The 21,306-nt window shown below is 40.4% G+C and overlaps 1 protein-coding gene across 2 annotated transcripts in view; it reads left to right on the top strand.

The window, feature by feature from the left end:
• The window catches only part of dnah9 (dynein, axonemal, heavy chain 9), a 366,284-nt gene that overhangs the window by 242,967 nt on the left and 102,011 nt on the right, over positions 1–21,306 (top strand). For both annotated transcript variants that reach the window (XM_072914095.1, XM_072914096.1), the window contains 5 exons: positions 4,129–4,293; positions 7,616–7,756; positions 13,874–14,044; positions 14,149–14,271; positions 18,616–18,809. In XM_072914095.1, coding sequence (XP_072770196.1) covers positions 4,129–4,293; positions 7,616–7,756; positions 13,874–14,044; positions 14,149–14,271; positions 18,616–18,809 — 794 coding nt within the window. The remainder of the gene's footprint in view (positions 1–4,128; positions 4,294–7,615; positions 7,757–13,873; positions 14,045–14,148; positions 14,272–18,615; positions 18,810–21,306) is intronic.

Below are 21,306 nucleotides of genomic sequence, written 5' to 3' on the forward strand. Positions count from 1 at the left end.
GATTTATTTCAGTAATTGCATTCAAAAGGTGTAACTTGTACATTATATTTATTCATTACACACAGACTGATGCATTCAAATGTTTATTTCATTTAATTTTGATGATTTGAAGTGGCAACAAATGAAAATCCAAAATTCCGTGTGTCACAAAATTAGAATATTACTTAAGGCTAATACAAAAAAGGGATTTTTAGAAATGTTGGCCAACTGAAAAGTATGAAAATGAAAAATATGAGCATGTACAATACTCAATACTTGGTTGGAGCTCCTTTTGCCTCAATTACTGCGTTAATGCGGCGTGGCATGGAGTCGATGAGTTTCTGGCACTGCTCAGGTGTTATGAGAGCCCAGGTTGCTCTGATAGTGGCCTTCAACTCTTCTGCGTTTTTGGGTCTGGCATTCTGCATCTTCCTTTTCACAATACCCCACATATTTTCTATGGGGCTAAGGTCAGGGGAGTTGGCGGGCCAATTTAGAACAGAAATACCATGGTCCGTAAACCAGGCACGGGTATATTTTGCGCGGTGTGCAGGCGCCAAGTCCTGTTGGAACTTGAAATCTCCATCTCCATAGAGCAGGTCAGCAGCAGGAAGCATGAAGTGCTCTAAAACTTGCTGGTAGACGGCTGCGTTGACCCTGGATCTCAGGAAACAGAGTGGACCGACACCAGCTGGACTGCTGCTGAGTGGTCCAAATTCATGTTTTCTGACGAAAGCAAATTTTGCATTTCCTTTGGAAATCGAGGTCCCAGAGTCTGGAGGAAGACAGGAGAGGCACAGGATCCACGTTGCCTGAAGTCTATTGTAAAGTTTCCACCATCAGTGATGGTTTGGGGTGCCATGTCATCTGCTGGTGTCGGTCCACTCTGTTTCCTGAGATCCAGGGTCAACGCAGCCGTCTACCAGCAAGTTTTAGAGCACTTCATGCTTCCTGCTGCTGACCTGCTCTATGGAGATGGAGATTTCAAGTTCCAACAGGACTTGGCGCCTGCACACAGCGCAAAATATACCCGTGCCTGGTTTACGGACCATGGTATTTCTGTTCTAAATTGGCCCGCCAACTCCCCTGACCTTAGCCCCATAGAAAATCTGTGGGGTATTGTGAAAAGGAAGATGCAGAATGCCAGACCCAAAAACGCAGAAGAGTTGAAGGCCACTATCAGAGCAACCTGGGCTCTCATAACACCTGAGCAGTGCCAGAAACTCATCGACTCCATGCCACGCCGCATTAACGCAGTAATTGAGGCAAAAGGAGCTCCAACCAAGTATTGAGTATTGTACATGCTCATATTTTTCATTTTCATACTTTTCAGTTGGCCAACATTTCTAAAAATCCCTTTTTTGTATTAGCCTTAAGTAATATTCTAATTTTGTGACACACGGAATTTTGGATTTTCATTTGTTGCCACTTCAAATCATCAAAATTAAATGAAATAAACATTTGAATGCATCAGTCTGTGTGCAATGAATAAATATAATGTACAAGTTACACCTTTTGAATGCAATTACTGAAATAAATCAAGTTTTTCAAAATATTCTAATTTACTGGCTTTTACCTGTATATATACTCTATTAGCCACAACACAACCAGGCTTATATTTAATATGCCACAAATTAATCCCGCATAACAAACACCTCCACCCTCCCGTCCATATAACCCGCCAATACAACTCAAACACCTGCACAAAACACTCAATCCCACAGCCCAAAGTACCGTTCACCTCCCCAAAAATCATACAGCACATATATTTCCCCAAAGTCCCCAAAGTTACGTACGTGACATGCACATAGCGGCACGCACGTACGGGCAAGCGATCAAATGTTTGGAAGCCGCAGCTGTGTACTCACGGCACCGCGTCTGCGTATCCAACTCAAAGTCCTCCTGGTAAGAGTCTCTGTTGTCCCAGTTCTCCACAGGCCAATGGTAAAGCTTGACTGTCATCTTTCGGGAATGTAAACAATGAAACACTGGCTGTGTTTGTGTTGCTGCAGTCGGCCGCAATACACCGCTTCCCACCTACAGCTTTCTTCTTTGCTGTCTCCATTGTTCATTGAACAAATTGCAAAAGATTCACCAACACTGATGTCCAGAATACTGTGGAATTTTGCGATGAAAACAGACGACTTAATAGCTGGCCACCATGCTGTCCCAAAATGTCCTCTACAATCCGTGACGTCACGCGCAGGCGTCATCATACCGAAACGTTTTCAGCAGGATATTTCGGCGCGAAATTTAAAATTGCACTTTTGTAAGCTAACCCGGCCGTATTGGTATGTGTTGCAATGTTAAGATTTCATCATTGATATATAAACTATCAGACTGCGTGGTCGGTAGTAGTGGGTTTCAGTAGGCCTTTAACAGTCATGTAAGCTCCATAGAACGCACTGATATTACGCTGCACTTAAACTATTATAATAAAACAAAAAATGCCCATGTTGACACAGGACTCTGACTGTTTTAAATTGACAAATACCTCGAGTAACTCATCCACTTGCTTACTTCTCTCCCTTGATTTGTGCAAACAAAGCAAAATAAAAATAAAACAAAATTAAAACTGGAAAAACTGTGACAATGTGTGATATCGTATGATGTCATGCATTTTTTTGGTTGTTGACCTTTCAGTGTATTTTCACCGCCATTCAAATATTCATATGTTAGGGTTATTCAACTATTAATCAGGAATCAATTCATAATTGTTATGAGAGCCAAATTTTCAGAAAGCTTTTCTTATTCTGCATAAATCCTAATGCAAGGCTCTATCATATCGCATCATGTTTGACTTTACCTGTTTGCTAATACTCAAAATTATTATAAATTATGAATTAAAACAAAGAATTTGTATTTGCTGGTCAGAGACCCTCCATATGACAGGAGTGTTTGGCCGTTTGACAGGCCTACTGCAAAAATGTCAGTCGCTCCCAAGTTTTATATTCCCAAGCCGAATTCAGCTTACGGTTGATTAGCCTGCTATATGCTTTTCTTATCCCACATAGGTAACACCAAAGTAGTCTGCCATTCTATTAATGATGAGACCCATATGTTATTGTAAGTTAGTCACGGCCTCTTATTAAGTAAAACTTCAATGCCAGTCATTATCGGGCAGAAGCTGCAACAGACTATAATGAAGGACAAAGAAAATTGCTCCCCTCTATCAACTTTGTTCTCCAAGAAATAATGCCTGCCTTTGAACTAACTTTAAATCCCCTCAGTTAAAAAAATTGTGAAAAAACAGTTGAGGTTGGAAGTTTCCAAAGTGGAAGTATGTTGAATAAAACTCATTACGAAAGTTCTGTGTATCTTTACATGCATCTTAGGTGAATCTATAATGTGTGTTTGTAACCGATTTACTGGATTGTGTGCAATCGAATAGATTATTTCTTCCCGAACATGTATAATTGCTCAGCCTGATGTTGGCAGACTTACCAGTGATGGTGCCAATCTACCTAGTGATTGATGCTTTATCTGTATGCCTGCTTGCTGCATTGGTATGCGGCACACAGAGCTGGACGCCACAGCCTTTTGTCTTTTGTTGTCTTCAACGCCGCTTCCATTGTGGTCCTAACAAATTCTTACACTATGCATTTCTTCTATTTACAATCTAATTGGTATTTTAAATCCACACAAAAACATCACAATTCTGAAAATTTGGCAGACCTCCGTGTGTGCGCGTGCATTTGTGTGGTTCACTATCTCAGCTTCTTGCTAGAACCAATGGTTTCATCACACAGAGGGTTATTTTGCAGAGGATGGCAACGTTTGATGTCAGCACCAAGTCGGAAGCTGGCTGATCTGTCCCAGAGTATTCCTGTCTTGCATCTGCATCTTGCATCAGGATATTGATTACAGTAGCTTTGCCTTCGACATGGCCTTCAGTATTCATGTCTAATATTGATTTGAACCTTCAACATATGCAATCACCTCTGACAATAAGGACAACAAAACCCCGAAACAAACTCAACAACATACCATACCAACATACAGTAATTTATAAAACCCTTTCATAACAACCGCAGATGAAAACAAAAAGCTGCACTAAAATATGTAAAACTAAAGAAAAGCATTAAATATGGATACTAGTGTCACAACAAAGCACTTCATTAACATTTTTTATCTTCCCATTTATTTTAGTCCAACCTCACAAAGCAGCAAAACGGTTTCAAGATCACTCTGAAGATGCTGGAGGACAACCTGCTCTCTCACTTGTCTTCAGCTTCAGGAAACTTCCTGGGTGACACAGAGCTAGTGCAAAACCTGGAGACAACCAAACGCACAGCTGCTGACATTGAAGAAAAGGTTCCGTTTTTACTTTCTTTTTTGTATCTTTGCAGGTTTTGATATGCATTATTATGTATTTATTCAGATAGATACTTCTCTGACTAATATATATTTAACAGTGAAGGAATAAATAATACAAGAAAGTAAAATCTATTATCACCACTTAGCCCATAAGAACATGGACCCATTTGTGTTTGAAACAAAATGATGGTGGGTTTAACACATATAAGTCATTTGTGAAGTTATGTTTTAATACTATTACAGTAAATGATGTGTGATGTTACAGTACATATACAGTATGTTACATTGTTCCTCAACTCAAAAATAACTCAACTCGACAATTTAAAAATGTACTTTACATTGAAACAAAGACATATACCGTATTTTCCGGACTATAGAGCGCACCGGGATATCAGCCGCACCAACTAAATTTTATCAGAAAAAAGTATTTTCCATATATTAGCCGCACCGAAATAATAGCCACAGCTACATGCATTGTGATTAGGGATGATGTTTGATAAGAAATTATCGAGTTCGAGCCTATTATCAAATCCTCTTATCGAACCGATTCCTTATCGATCCTCTTATCGAATCCAGATAGGTTGTTGTATATGGAAAAAAACACAATATTTGGTTTAACAAAAGCTCACTTTTATTATATAAGAAAAAAATAAAATCTAATAAATAAATAAATATTGACTGTTACCCCCCTAAAAAAATAAAATAAAATAAATAGATATTGACTGTTGTTACCCAAAGTATATTAAGTGGGATTTTTCCGAAAAACAAATATATACAGTAACACAAAAACAACCTGTCTCTGTGATCACTATAGGTGTATAAATAATAATATAGTGTTAAATAAAATCAGTCCCTTGGGCACAAAACTTAAAATAATACAGCTCTCCAAAAAGTGCACTTCTGCTGCTATTTGACATAACTGTTTGTTATGATGCTTTGACATTTTTGCACTTTATTTCTTTATTGAAAGAAAATTCTATAAGGGGGAAAAGTTGTTTGCAAATGTTGTTACAATGCTAAAAAATGAAAAGTTAAAGCTGAAAAAGGAAATACACTTTATTGAGTTAACATTATTTCTTTATTGGGGGAAAGATGTGATGTTATGAGTTAGGGAATATAACAACTACACTACCCAGCATGTAACGGGAGTGACGAGCATGCGCGGTAGCCCCGAAAAGTGTTGTTGCATGTCGCCAGCCGGCAGCTAAGAGTGAGGTTATGAGCACGCTGTGAAAGTAAACGTCAAGAACTCAGCCAACACGCCTCGTCTGCATTATTTATAATTAGACAGACAACACGTATACAGTGTGATTTTGTTTTGTTTATAAGGAAAGAAAAACAAAAGTTCGTAAAGGGAGATCATGTCATATTTTTTTTAATATATATTGTAATGCCCCGAAGTGGATAAGGAGTCACACAAATGAGGATGCGCTGCTCAATCGCTTTATTAACAAGCGGTAACTTGTTGGTAGTTCAAAATTAACGCACATACATACACGAGCTGCTGTTAGCCACAACTCACGCTCACACACCCCCTCGCTTCCCGCCAACTCGCCCACGCATGCGCGTTCACCAAACCCTTAAAGACACAGTACACTCATGCAAATATCACAGATATTACAATATGTATGTGCAGCGGTTGCTTTAAGAACGTTGCGACAGCTGCCGTAAAGGAGGTGCGTTGTTAGCCTGGTTGCTATGTTTCCGGTTGGTCGTAAAAGTGTTCGTCATGTTGTACCCTGCTCAAATCTCTCAGTAAAGTTATTCATTGGATTATACCTTTTGTTTTGAACTTTATTACACCTTGGAGCGGTTTTTCCGGTCCATTTTTTTCCTGCTTTCGCTATCTGTGCCTAATGACTGAGCTGCGTGACGTCATTTCTTGTGATGTCCCATGGGGCATTTCTGGTCGGGACGGGATTCGCTCCGAGGAATTCGAATAAAGAACCAACTCTTTTTCTTTACTATAGTGGTCTCGATAACGAGTACCGGTTCTCAAAAAGGGATTAGAGTCCGAGGACTCGGTTCTTTTCTTATCGAACAACCGGGAAAATCGGTTTTGAGTATCATCCCTAATTGTGATATTAGTTATTTACACAGAAATATTTTCATAAATACATACCTTAATTGTTTCCAAACAGTGTCTACAACACGGCAGTAAAACAACTGATCAAACAAAGCAGAAGTCATCGTCATGGACCCACTAGCTGTGGAAGCTAGCTCTTCGATCAGCAAAACAAACTCAATAATTTGTAAACATGTAGCATATTAGCTAATGCTAACAACGTTAGCTTAATTACCTTACGATAGCATGCATAAATATGCATGAAAACACTCATACAGACGTCACATATTGGACGGTTTAGTAAATAAGAATTGTTTTATCTCTATTGTAAAACTTACAAACGTTGATTGGAGTGATGAATGAAGAATCCATACGAGTAGAAACAATATGGACGGCTAGAAGATGGAACTGTGTATATATAAATATATGTATATATACGTGTGTGTGTGTGTGTGTGTGTATATATATATACATATATATATATATATATATATATATATATATATATGTATGTATGTATGTATATATATATATATATATATATATATATATATATATATATATATATGGGTGATAACGTATTTTCGACAGTTTGTTGACATTGCTTTCCTCCATATGTGCATATTTTATTTAGATTTTTCCAATGATATTATGTACTATACTTGGCTATAGTGACAATAAAGCTTTCATACTGTACATGCACAAATCTGTTTTACGGTGGTTAACAGTTTGCCATGTTTTTATTGAAGTCACTGCGTGTATGTTTTATGGTAACTAATCTTAAGTAGTTGTATGGCTGTTGTTTCTTCTTGCTTAGCGATAATGATGACCTTAATTGTACACACATGACATAATTGCACCCAATTTTCATAGAAATGATCCCTTTGGATTTCAAATTTGATGTCGACAAAAGCGGTCGACCATGTATGTCGTCGTCCACCTCAGCGGCAACTCTTCTGCATGAGGAAATAACAGCGCGTTCTCTCTCTGCAACAACATAAGCACTTAAGTTGCAGACTTTTTTTTTCCTCAAGCATCATCGCACAAATCTTTCTTTGTGAAAAAAAACTAATTGTCATTTTCTGTGAGATCATTTTGTCCAAAACCATGAAATTGAAATAGTTTCTCTGGAGTGTGTTTTGTGAGACGGTACATACTGTATATCCATCTCACTGAATCACAGCCCTGAGCGTGTGCATTGCCTATTGATGGATGTTTCTGTCTATGTGTGTGATTTTTTTCTCTTTCCTGTAGGTGAAAGAAGCGAAGGTGACAGAAGCCAAAATCAACGAGGCTCGGGAGCACTACAGACCAGTAGCAGTCCGGGCTTCGTTATTGTACTTCATAATGAACGACCTCAATAAAATACACCCCATGTACCAGTTCTCTCTCAAGGTAGGCCATCTATTGACCCGGCATGTTCCCACACACCTCGAGGGCCCTCCTCTTTACACTCACTCCACTGTACCTACCCTCATCCTTCCATTTGCTCGCCATGTTTTATGCTCTTTGCCCACTTTTTATTGTGTCTGCGGCTCCCTAATGTGGTTATGTCAAGCTTATCGTCTTTCATGTTGTCAGCTGGCAAGTTCCAAGAGGAGGCAGTCTGAGATATGGTTTGCAATCACCCTCAACTCTCACCAGTACAGTGACTGCACCTGCTCCGCTCTAACATAATCCAATGAAAACACACTTTCAGTCTGTGCGACAACATGTTAGGATGAAACTCGTTGTAGTGTGGGTTTATCGCACTGGGTTTCAGCCAAATCTAACTTTGTAAATCAATAGAACTCCAAGGTACTGAAACTTGAGACCAGAAGTCAAGAACTGTTGGTTTGTGAATCTTTCAACAACTGTCGACTCGATCCGATTCCAATTCTTGCGGTGGCGATTCGATTCAGATTCGATTCCCGATTCTTGATTCACAGACAATACAGGGTTTTACTTAGATTGCTAAGATACCTGTGGCTGTGGGGGCGAGATCAAGATGACGTCATCACATTATTTGCTATGATCCATTTATTTTCTTTAAAAGGGCCAAAAAATATATACAAACAAATCTGTTATTGAATATACTAAAACAATATATATATTTTTTTAGACTTAGACTTAGAAAATCTTTATTGTCCCCGAGGGGCAATTTGGTTTGCAGCAGTAGTCATTAAAAAACAAGGTTCAACAGTAAAACGAGGTACAACAGTAAAAAACAAGGTGCAACAGTAAAAACGAAGTACAACAGTAAAAACAAGGTACAACAATAAAACAAGGTACAAATACATAAAATACATACAACATACAAACCATCATGAAAGCATTGAGCTAAAAACTAAAAACATTTGTAAAACAATAAAAACTAATCATCACACGTCGCTTCCCACTAAAGTGACTGCATAGCAGCTAAGCTTGTTTAAGAAGCTCATTTATAAAGGCAACAGCTGAGGGAACAAAGGATCGTATGTATCTGTTGTTTTTGGCCTTTCTATTAGTAAGGGCGTATCTGCATCCTGAGGGTAAGAGTCTAAACTCTGAGAAGAGAGGGTGCTGAGGGTTGACCAGAATTGCCTTTGCCTTCTGGATGACTCTGGCCTGATAGATCTGGTTCAGGGGGTTCAAGGTAGTGCCTATGATCTTTTGGCACACCTTGATTATACCACCCAATCTATTTTTATTGGCCACACTGAGGTTACCAAACCAGGAAGTGATGGAATAAGTTAAAATAGATTCAATACAAGATGAATAGAACATCCTCATCAGTGTCCTATCAACCTGAAAGCCCCTCAGTCTCCTCAAGAAAAACAGCCTCTGATTGGCCTTCTTACAAATACGGTCAGTGTTGGCATCAAAGGTCAATTCATTGTCTAAAATATATGTTTTCTTACATAGTATCATTTTGCTCTACTTTTGAATTGTTGCTGCTTATTGTACAATGTACTTTGTTGAGATGTTTTTCTTTTTATAGAGATTTTTTCCTATCCTTGTTGTCTCTTTTTCTTCATTAAAAATGACTAGCAACAAATTTAGCATTTATTTCTGGTGTTATTGTACTGTACTCGTGTTCAAAGACTCTCTCCTTCTGTCGCTCCATGTCCGCCACAGAAAGCGAGCTGCGTTGCTTCAATTTTGTAGATGGCTGTTAGCAGGTGTATCTTAAATACATGAAGTACGTCCACATCACGGACATGCTGCTTCCGATCCAGACAATCCCGTACGTATGGCTTACGGCATCACAGCATCCGGTTTTGGTAGCGCTGTTCCGGATGTTTTTTTTCTTCCAAATTTTAGTCAATAGTGCGTAAATAATAAACTACATATATCCATTCATACTGTAACTACCTGCTGGTGTTAATGTGTATGTTAGTGTGTTATGATGTTCATTTTTACCATGGTCTGTGAACACACCATGTCAGCGGAGAATGAAGAAGTGTTGTATGTCTGGGAGTGAAACACGAAGACATGTGCACGGAGGAAATACTTGTTGGAATTGGGCTCGTTGTTAGCATTAATATTGGCAGTAAAAGCTAAAAAAGGATCAGACTTTGTATGTCTTATAGTACCGTATTTTTCGGACTATAAGTCGCAGTTTTTTTCCGAGTTTGGCCGGGGGTGCGACTTATACTCAGGAGCGACTTATGTGTGAAATTATTAACACATTACCGTAAAATATCAAATAATATTATTTAGCTCATTCACGTAAGAGACTAGACGTATAAGATTTCATGGGATTTAGCAATTAGGAGTGACAGATTGTTTGGTAAACGTATAGCATGTTCTGTATGTTATAGTTATTTGAATTACTCTTACCATAATATGTTACGTTAACATACCAGGCACCTTCTCAGTTGGTTATTTATGCCTCATATAACGTACACTTATTCAGCCTGTTGTTCACTATTCTTTATTTATTTTAAATTGCCTTTCAAATGTCTATTCTTGGTGTTGGCTTTTATCAAATACATTTCCCCCAAAAATGCGACTTATACTCCAGTGCGACTTATATATGTTTTTTTCCTTCTTTATTATGCATTTTCGGCAGGTGCGACTTATACTCCGGTGCGACTTATACTCCGAAAAATACGGTACATAATTACTACATCAACCAGTCTACATGTGCTTTGTGGACTTCGAGAAGGCATTCGACCGTGTACCCCGGGAAGTCCTGTGGGGAGTGCTCAGAGAGTATGGGGTAACGGACTGTCTTATTGTGGCAGTTCGCTCCCTGTATAATCAGTGCCAGAGCTTGGTCCGCATTGCCGGCAGTAAGTCGGACACGTTTCCAGTGAGGGTTGGACTCCGCCAAGGCTGCCCTTTGTCACCGATTCTGTTCATAACCTTTATGGACAGAATTTCTAGACGCAGTCAGGGCGTTGAGGGGATCTGGTTTGGTGGCTGCAGGATTAGGTCTCTGCTATTTGCAGATGATGTGGTCCTGATGGCTTCCTCTGGCCAAGATCTTCAGCTCTCGCTGGATCGGTTCGCAGCCGAGTGTGAAGCGACTGGGATGGGAATCAGCACCTCCAAGTCCGAGTCCATGGTTCTCTCCCGGAAAAGGGTGGAGTGCCATCTCCGGGTTGGGGAGGAGATCTTGCCCCAAGTGGAGGAGTTCAAGTACCTCGGAGTCTTGTTCACGAGTGGGGGAAGAGTGGATCGTGAGATCGACAGGCGGATCGGTGCGGCATCTTCAGTAATGCGGACGCTGTATCGATCCGTTGTGGTGAAGAAGGAGCTGAGCCGGAAGGCAAAGCTCTCGATTTACCGGTCGATCTACGTTCCCATCCTCACCTATGGTCATGAGCTTTGGGTCATGACCGAAAGGACAAGATCACGGGTACAAGCGGCCGAAATGAGTTTCCTCCGCCGAGTGGCGGTGCTCTCCCTTAGAGATAGGGTGAGAAGCTCTGTCATTCGGGGGGAGCTCAAAGTAAAGCCGCTGCTCCTCCACATCGAGAGGAGCCAGATGAGGTGGTTCGGGCATCTGGTCAGGATGCCACCCGAACGCCTCCCTAGGAAGGTGTTTCGGGCATGTCCGACCGGTAGGAGGCCACGGGGAAGACCCAGGACACGCTGGGAAGACTATCTCTCCCGGCTGGCCTGGGAACGCCTCGGGATCCCCCGGGAGGAGCTGGACGAAGTGGCTGGGGAGAGGGAAGTCTGGGCTTCCCTGCTTAAGCTGCTGCCCCCGCGACCCGACCTCGGATAAGAAGATGGATGGATGGATGGATAATTACTACAGTACAGACGCTACAGTACATTATCACTTTTTGTTTTCATGTAAAAAAAAAAAAACACATTTTTATGACGTGGCAGCTAATATGTTGCCGTGGAGCACCACCACGATCAGATACATTAAGGGGAAACCCTGCAATACTCTTTTTGTTATAATTAAGAATAAATGTAGAAGCTGGAATAGACAAACATCTATGTTTCTAATTAGCAATGTAACATTCAAGCTGACAAAATAAGTGGGATCATATTGACTATAGGAAAGAGATAGTGCTGTCAAACGATTAATTTTTCAAATCAGATTAATCACACCTTTTGAATTTGATATTAACCACTATAATCACAGTTGCTACAAAAGCGTTGCTTAACCTATCTGTGATTGATTTGTTGACAACATTGCCAAGGGTATTCTCCGAAAGAGTTGTTTGTCATCCACCGCCTGTTGTAGACATGCTGCTAGCGTTCTTGCTAGCGGCTGCCTCAAAAACATGTTTTGTTTCTCGATGGTATTTGAAACGTGTTGTGCTTCAATTAGAGAATTCAATCGCTGCAATATGTCATGCCTTGGTGATCATGTTTAGTTTGGCTATGTTCTGTTTGGTTTTTGCACTCTGTCAGTTCCTGTTTTTTCACTCCCTGTTTTGTTTCCATGACTCCTCACGACTCACGCACCTGATTCATTTGAACTCACGCACCTGTTTTTAATCACCACATGACTATTTAAGCCTGTCATTTTCTGTTGGTCGGCCTGGCGACATCACATTCATGCTCTGCACTCTTGACACGCTGCTTACTCTGTCCAGATCATAGTTCATGCTGCTCTTTTCTTGCCACGTAGGTTTTTTGTTTATTCAAGCCACTGTTTTGTACCTCCGCTGTGAGCGCCTTTTGTTTGTTCCTTTTTTCCATAGTTCTGCTTTTGTGCTAGTTTTGTTTTATTAGCCAAGTTTGTTCCCCGCCTTGTGCGCGCCTTTTGTTTATACTTTTTATAGTCTATTATTAAATCATGTATTCAACTTCACGCCATGTCCGGTCCAATTCTTATGCATCTCGGGAAAACAAACCACTTCATAGTCCTTGTCGTGACACAATATACATTATGCAGTTTACCTTGTTTTTTTAAGTCCCACCATATAGACATTTGACCATTTAGCGACACGCACCACATTTTAGTTAACCTATAGCTGTTTTAATAGGGTCATATTATGATTTTTTTCTACATTTAAAACACTTCCTTGTGGTCTATACAACATGTAACAGTGGTTCTTTGGTCAAAATGTTGCATAGATTATGTTTTACAGACGGTTTTCAAGCAGCTTTCTGACCGTTTCTTCAGAATGCGCCGTTTTGTTTATTTACGTGCCCCCACTTCAACTGTGTCATCGCCGCGCCTACTTTGTTGTAGTTTTTAGTCTACTGACACATATAGGTTTGTACTGTACGCTACTTTATATTAGAAATGTCAACAGCGGAGGATGCATGTCCATGCACAATCCAGTCTGCCTCACAACAAGAGGATAGCGAAAAAGAAGGAGGCTTTAGCTGAGTGATCGGACTACTATGGCAGATGCGTGCAAGGCACTCTGGGTAAATGTATACCATATAAGGATATATCTGCTGACGTCACATGTGGCACCACGTCACAAAAGGAGCAAATTCCAAAGTAGTCGTTTGGCAGAAGTAGGAAGGAAGGCAAAATTGTTTTTTAAATATCTTCACTGCCTCCATTGTTTTGATATCACATTTTCGGGACTTATACAGATCCCAAATACACAACAGCAGGTACCAATAGGTAAAAAAAGTTGGCCACTTTAAGGTAAATAATAAATTGTGCGATTAATCTACATTTATACATAATTAATTGAATATTTTTTGTGATTAATCACATCTGTTTGACATCCCTAGAAAACATCATGAGATCATGTATTCCCCATTTTGCCCCGATTTTTATGCAATTAATTAATTATTTCCTATTGCCAAGACAATGTCAAACATTTATTTATAATGTCTGTGGTAAAATACCGTATTTTTCGGAGTATAAATCGCACCGGAGTATAAGTCGCACCTGCCGAAAATGCATAATAAAGAAGGAAAAAAACATATAAATCGCACTGGAGCCCGGCCAAACTATGAAAAAAACTGCGACTTATAATCCGAAAAATACGGTACTAATTCTAATTGATTGAAATTAAATGTAGAATTTGACAAAAGTAACTTCACATCAGCAAAAGATACGCCTAACTTATTTGATCTTGTACATTGTGCTGATCTTCACTGTCCTGTGCATTGCAGGCTTTCAGTGTCGTTTTCCAGAAGGCAGTTCTGAAGGCTGAAGCCGACGAGGATCTGAAGCAGCGGGTGTCCAATTTAATTGAAAATATCACGTCCTCAGTTTTCCAGTACACAACCAGAGGCTTGTTTGAGTGTGACAAGATCACATACATTGCTCAGCTTGCTTTCCAGGTAGGAAAAAAAGCCTGGTTTTATTCCTACAACTTGGACGCTCCTAAGATCCTGTTTGTTTCAAATCAACTTAAAAAAAGCACTTTTCTTTGTCATGTCTGCAGATTTTATTGATGAATAGAGAGATAAATCCTGCTGAGCTGGATTTTCTTCTGAGATACCCTGTCCTGCCTGGTGTAACATCACCAGTGGATTTCCTGTCCAGTCACTCCTGGGGAGGGATCAAGGTACCATGAGATACAGTACATGGACGCATGTTTATTTTGGTCCAAGTATGATTGATTGACACAGGCACATCAAATTTAATTGGATATTGTGACAGACTAATATCTGCACTGTCAATGTACTGTCTGTTGTGTGTGTGACAAAAATGTCACTATCCTAGTTGCTTAAACCCAGATGCTATTGTTCATATCGTCTGGGCTCACAATGTAATTTCCTTTGGTGGAAATCATTATTATCACTCCCCCCTCTTCGCTGTTTCTTTTACACTTTGCTTCATGGCTGTCATGAAGACACGCCCTTTTAGGGCCATTTGTAAGGTGCACCGAAATTTGTGAACTTTGCAATCCCATCATCCATACTCTAAATAATATTGACTATTTTGTGTTTCTAATCTACTGCTGTTGTGTTGCTGAGCAGATTTCAAAATTCCTTATATGATGTTTGAGTGCAAAGGGTTGTATTTTGCAAACCAGGGCTGCCCTTTGTCGCCGGTTCTGTTCATAACTTTTATGGACAGAATTTCTAGGCGCAGTCAGGGCATTGAGGGAATCCGATTTGGTGGCTGCAGGATTAGGTCTCTGCTTTTTGCAGAAGATTTGGTCCTGCTGGCTTCATCTGGCTATGATCTTCAGCTCTCACTGGATCGGTTTACACCCGATTGTGAAGCGACTGGGATGAGAATCAGCACCTCGCCCGGAAAAAGGGTGGAGGGGGAGGAGATCTTGCGGATCTGGCGCAGCTCTCCCTTAAAGGCCTACTGAAATGCGATTTTCTTATTTAAACGGGGATAGCAGGTCCATTCTATGTGTCGTACTTGATCATTTCGCGATATTGCCATATTTTTGCTGAAAGGATTTAGTAGAGAACATCGACGATAAAGTTCACAACTTTTGGTCGCTGATAAAAAAGCCTTGCCTCTACCGGAAGTAGCAGACGAGTAGCGTGACGTCACAGGTTGTGGAGCTCCTCACATCTGCACATTGTTTACAATCATGGCCACCAGCAGCGAGAGCGATTCGGACCGAGAAAGCGACAATTTCCCCATTAATTTGAGCAAAGATGAAAGATTTGTGGATGAGGAAAGTGAGAGTGAAGGACTAGAGGGCAGTGGGAGCGATTCAGATAGGGAAGATGCTGTGAGAGGCGGGTGGGACCTGATATTCAGCTGGGAATGACTAAAACAGTAAATAAACACAAGACATATATATACTCTATTAGCCACAACACAACCAGGCTTATATTTAATATGCCACAAATGAATCCTGCATAACAAACACCTCCCCCCTCCCGTCCATATAACCCGCCAATACAACTCAAACACCTGCACAACACACTCAATCCCACAGCCCAAAGTACCGTTCACCTCCCCAAAGTTTATACAGCACATATATTTCCCCAAAGTTACGTACGTGACATGCACATAGCGGCACGCACATACGGGCAAGCGATCAAATGTTTGGAAGCGTACTCACGGTACCGTGTCTGCGCATCCAACTCAAAGTCCTCCTGGTTAGAGTCTCTGTTGTCCCAGTTCTCCACAGGCCAATGGTAAAGATTGACTGTCATCTTTCGGGAATGTAAACAATGAAACACCGGCCGTGTTTGTGTTGCTGAAGTCGGCCGCAATACACCGCTTCCCTCCTACAGCTTTCTTCTTTGCTGTCTCCATTGTTCATTGAACAAATTGCAAAAGATTCACCAACACAGATGTCCAGAATACTGTGGAATTTTGTGATGAAACAGACGACTTAATAGCTGGCCACCATGCTGTCTCAAAATGTCCTCTACAATCCGCGACGTCACGCGCTGACGTTATCATACCGAGACGTTTTCAGCAGGATATGTCGCGCGAAATTTAAAATTGCACTTTAGTAAACTAACCCGGCCGTATTGGCATGTGTTGCAATGTTAAGATTTCATCATTGATATATAAACTATCAGACTGCTTGGTCGGTAGTAATGGGTTTCAGTAGGCCTATAGAGATAGGATGAGACGCTCTGTCATTCGGGAGGAGCTCAGAGAAAAGCCGCTGCTCCTCCACATCGAGAGGAGCCAGATGAGGTTTTTCCGGCATCTTAGACTTATACACTTAGACAAACTTTATTGATCGACAAGGGAAATTATTCCACACAGTAGCTCAGTTACAAAGGATTGAAAGGTAAAGGATGGAAAGGATAATGCACACAGGGGAACAAAAAGAGGGCGGAAACAAAAGGTATAAAGTAGACTAAAAATGTACCATAGTATCTGGTAAGGATGCCCCCTGATCGCTTCCTTGGGAGGTGTTTAGGGCACGTCCGACTGGCAGGAGGCCACGAGGAAGACCCAGGACATGTTGAGGGGACTATGTCTCTCAGCTGGCCTGGAAACGCCTCGAGATCCCTTGGGAGGAGCTGGACGAAGACAGACCCCCCATAGTCTGTTAAAAGAGCCGTATCTAACAAGTTCAACTTCTTCCAACGATGAATATGTATACCATTTTGTACTCTAATCCTACATGTGGAAAGGACATATTTTTAGGGTAGATGTATTTTTTAAGTTATCCTTAGTTTCATGTTATGCCGCACCTAAATCTTGAGAAAAGTCAGGTACCAGACCAGACACAAGATGTCCACAATATCTTGTAGATATCTTTTGTCACAACTTTAATAAATCCGGGAATGACAACTTGCCAAGTGCCCAATGGCAACTTGCTACTCAATATCATTTGAAACTTGTTCTTAAGAATAGTCGCCAGTAAGTGGGGTTTTTTTGGAAGTAAAAATTGTTTATGCAAATGGGAGTTAAGGTAGGAATGGGAATATTTTATGTTTTCAAGTAATCAAAAGACTTACTTCATTGTCACAATGTGTGCTCGCAGGGACAGCTGTTTTGTGAACCAAGTACAGTTTGTTGCAGGATTCCCCAAATATTCATCCACTTATGTCCAATATCCAATTCCTCTTTGCTGTTCGCTGATAACCATTAACATGTAATCTGTTGAGGGGGCGTCTCAATGCAGCTCTGGAGCAACTATCCAAGCATTTCGGCTACAAAGAGAAAAATGCAGACTTGCCCTGTACCCAACCTTGAGAATTAGAAGAGTATTTTATTTAAATAAACTTACTATAGTACTCCACTGAGATCTAATATCATTTTAAAAGCCCCTTAAATGAGCAGGATAGGGTCCATTTAACCTAAACTAAACTTTGTGGCATTGGAAACCACCTTTTCTCCTATATACTCAGTCTAGCATGGAAGCCTAAGCACTTGCTAATGGAATTTTGTCTCTTGAACTTGATGCTCTGATTGGGTTTTTTGATGATGATAGCAGACATGGAATCCCTTGAGAACCTTTTCATCTGTGCTTTGTTTTTAAGTACTTGTGTTGAAAACAGATTGCCTGATTATAAACCATTTTTATTAACATATTGATGCCGCCTCTCCATAAATTCCTTTACTTCTTATTCCACTGTATTAATGGTCCCTAGTGAGAGGACTTATGGTACTTAACAATCAACATACACACGGTTTGTGTCTCCCTGCGTCATCTTTTAATTGGAGTGTGCATTTGTTTGTGGCAGTACCATATATAATAAATGAATATTGAAAATATAATGAAAACAACTTTTTGTCATGTAAGTTATACACGTCATTGTTTCCCCCAGGGCCACAGCTTTGGGGGTGAGAGGGTTTGACTATCATCCACACAAATTTGCAGCAAATAACACTGCATTGCTATCACTCTTCTACAATACGTGTGTGTGCGTGTGTCTGTGTGTGAGTGGAAGCAGGGGGAATTTGGCCAAAAAACAGTGAGACAAATCGACGCGCTCATTGTAACCTACTGTATTGCAATCCTTCCACCTCAATTATGCTTGTCAAACGTTCCTTATAGAAAGTAAATTCGTTTTTTTAGTTCGCTTTAAAGTACAAAAGTCTAAAAAGACAATTTGCCATTTTATGACCACTGTAAAAGATCACAATGTAACAGCCACACCCAAATTTTAATTTTTAATTTTGCATTTGACTAAATAAAAAACATCATGTTGTGTATTTTGTAATGTGTCTTATACTGTACAATGGTAGAGGTCACACACGTGTTTCCTCCAATCAGATACAAATTAATTAATAACCTTTATTTGAATATATTTTTTTTAGATTTCCTTTGTTTTTTACTTCTGTCTATTTTTGTAAAAATAAACCAACCATAAAAAACATAGACTGTTCATATTTTTGTAAGGGGGTAAACTTACTTAATCACCTTATTATTAATTATTTCCACAAATGAATAGTGTATAGTGTTTTCTGAGAATAAGTCACTTAATATTTTGCTTTTCTTCCCGTTCCCTGTCTCACCTACCAGTCCTTGTGCTCCATGGATGAGTTCAAGAACCTGGACCGAGACATTGAGGGCTCGGCCAAACGCTGGAAGAAATTTGTAGAGTCTGAGTGTCCGGAAAAAGAAAAATTCCCGCAGGAGTGGAAGAACAAAACCCCTCTTCAGAAGCTGTGCATAATGAGGGCCCTGCGACCCGACCGCATGACATATGCTGTGAGGTGAGAAGTGGAATCATCACTTGGCCTTTGCTCTCTGATCTGTGAGGTATTTTACTGATTTGTGCTGGGTCACAGAGTAAAGGTGAAACTGCTTTAACATTGGCTCGAACTTTAAACCCCTGCCTGTGCTTACCTTTAACTGCCAATCCATTTGTAGCTCATAGCTTTACTGCACACCAACAACTCAGCTAGAGCTAAAGGACACAATTCAAGGTCCCCGCATGTCCTGGAAAACCTGAAAAATGATTGACCAATTTTCCAGTCATTGGAGGCATATGGAAAAAGGGGAAAAAGGTCAAATGTAACTGGAAAATGGTTTATACTCTCCTGCCTTGTGAGCGAATGTACACAAGTTCAAAGTTATGCATGCATGTCTGTAGTCACTTATCTTCTGAGCAACATTAAGGCACAGAGCTTTTCTGCTTTTATCCTGCACAGCACCCCACATGATGCTACCTGCTAATCAAATTTGCATTTCAGCTTTGACCAGTTATTCGACCTAGTGCTTTCAGTCGACATTGTCATTAGACTTTGCACATTTTCAGACCTTGTCAAGGACTTAACGCCTAGAGACAAAACTAGACTGTAAGTTGAAAAATGTCACTGATACCTGTATTAGTTTCAGAGTGTGAGGTTTTTCTCTCCAATGGCTATAGGCTCCTCTGTCCTCCGTTAGGTCACAGGCAGAAAAGCGAGTTCTAGTGGGCAGGCCATTTGCTGAGTTGGCTGTGCACATTGTTCTAAAACACTTTGAAACAGAATACATGGTCAATGGTTTTAGTTTGTATAGCATTGTACTACTTTCTTGGTACTTAAAATACTTTTCCACTCTTACCTCATTAACCTGACGCAACATCTGGAGCGTCTTTCCCAGGATACTTGAACATGGTCATGGAGGACTTAAGGCTGAACTCAAACCATCAGGTTCGGAGATGGCCACCTGATCCATACTGCCCCTTAGAAAGGGGTTATTATAATCAGTGTTCATAATAACGGCATTATATGATCAAGGGTGATGGGTCAAATGCATAATGAATAATTTCGCCACACCTAGTGTGTGTGTGCAATCATCGGTACTTTAACTTAACTTAATATAATAACGACGTTATATAATAACAGTGTTACTTTTACTAGTAACGAGTAATCGAATTAATTACATTTATGTCCGTTACAACGCTACTTTTGATGTGGTTTTATGACGGCAACTAGAACGCGTCATAAGTGCAGCAAGTTCAATGCAGGAAATATCTTGTTATGAGTGAAAGCAACAAGCAGCAGCGCACTAAAATGAACTTTATATCAAATAGGAAGAGGCTCCATCACACTGTGACACAGCAGAAAACAACATACGCAAACGTACACTATGGGCAGGGCCGGCCCGTGGCATAGGCCGTATAGGCAAATGCTAAGGGCGCCGTCCATCAGGGGGCGCCACGCCAGTGCCACAAATGTTGGAGAAAAAAAAAAAAAAGTTGGTACTATTATTTCTAAATACAAAAAATAATCCCACGTTAATTAAAATGCAAAGTAAAGCCTATTTAATAGAAATATTATTTGTTACAACATTACGCCCCCCCCCTCCCTCGCACGGTGCGCCCCCTCCCTTCCCGTATCATGACTCTTTTTGGACGTCACCACATCAAAAAATCAACACAAGATGTCAAAACGGCCAAAACTGTCAGGTGCCCAAGGAAGAAAAAAGAGAAAAGAAGAGGAGTAGAAACGAGAAAAGACAGAGGTAGCAGGTAGGTAACGTTAGCCTACATGAAATTATTGGTCTGTTACAGAATGTGATAGTAACCTGGCTTTTTAGCATTAAGCTAATGTTACATGATTCGGCAATTGCTAATCAATAAATAGGGCAGGGCCGACATCCGGGCAACTGAGCTACGTACGGGTTCTTCGAGCCATAGCAACCTGACTGGCGTTGAAAACAAACCGTCGCCATTACTCTTTAACCTGTCGACCTGCGCTGATTAAACCTGTCATTCTGCCTCCAAAATGCCAAAAAACTGTGTTGTTTTTGGTTGTGCAAACCACAACTGGAAACAGGGAAAACAAAGGTCGTATTTTGTTCTGCCAAAGCGTGCTAAAAGCCCACAGAGACGAGACAAAAGGCTCGCAGCTTTACACCGAGAAAACGAGGACGGTTCTCACTGGAGTCCCCCAAAATCCCGGGTCGTGTGTTCGGATCACTTCGTTTCTGGTAAATATAAGGAACAAAAATCCACCTTCTTAACCACAACTTGGCTATACCGTCCATGCTAATGTTGAACCCGTTGAATTTTTACTGAATAACGTTCGACAGCTGAAGTTGTTGTTGTTGCACAACAATAACATACGGTATAAAGGCTATTTCCAGTAATTCAGCAAATAATAAATCATAATACTGAACTGAATTTGAATGAGCTCTCTACAGATATAATAAATATACAGATACTGGTAGCCACCGTGTCATCCTTATTATCATTTATCAACATACCTTGGGTGATTTAAC

This window comes from Nerophis lumbriciformis, linkage group LG11 (genome assembly GCF_033978685.3).
Source record: "Nerophis lumbriciformis linkage group LG11, RoL_Nlum_v2.1, whole genome shotgun sequence".
Taxonomy (NCBI): Eukaryota; Metazoa; Chordata; class Actinopteri; order Syngnathiformes; family Syngnathidae; genus Nerophis; species Nerophis lumbriciformis.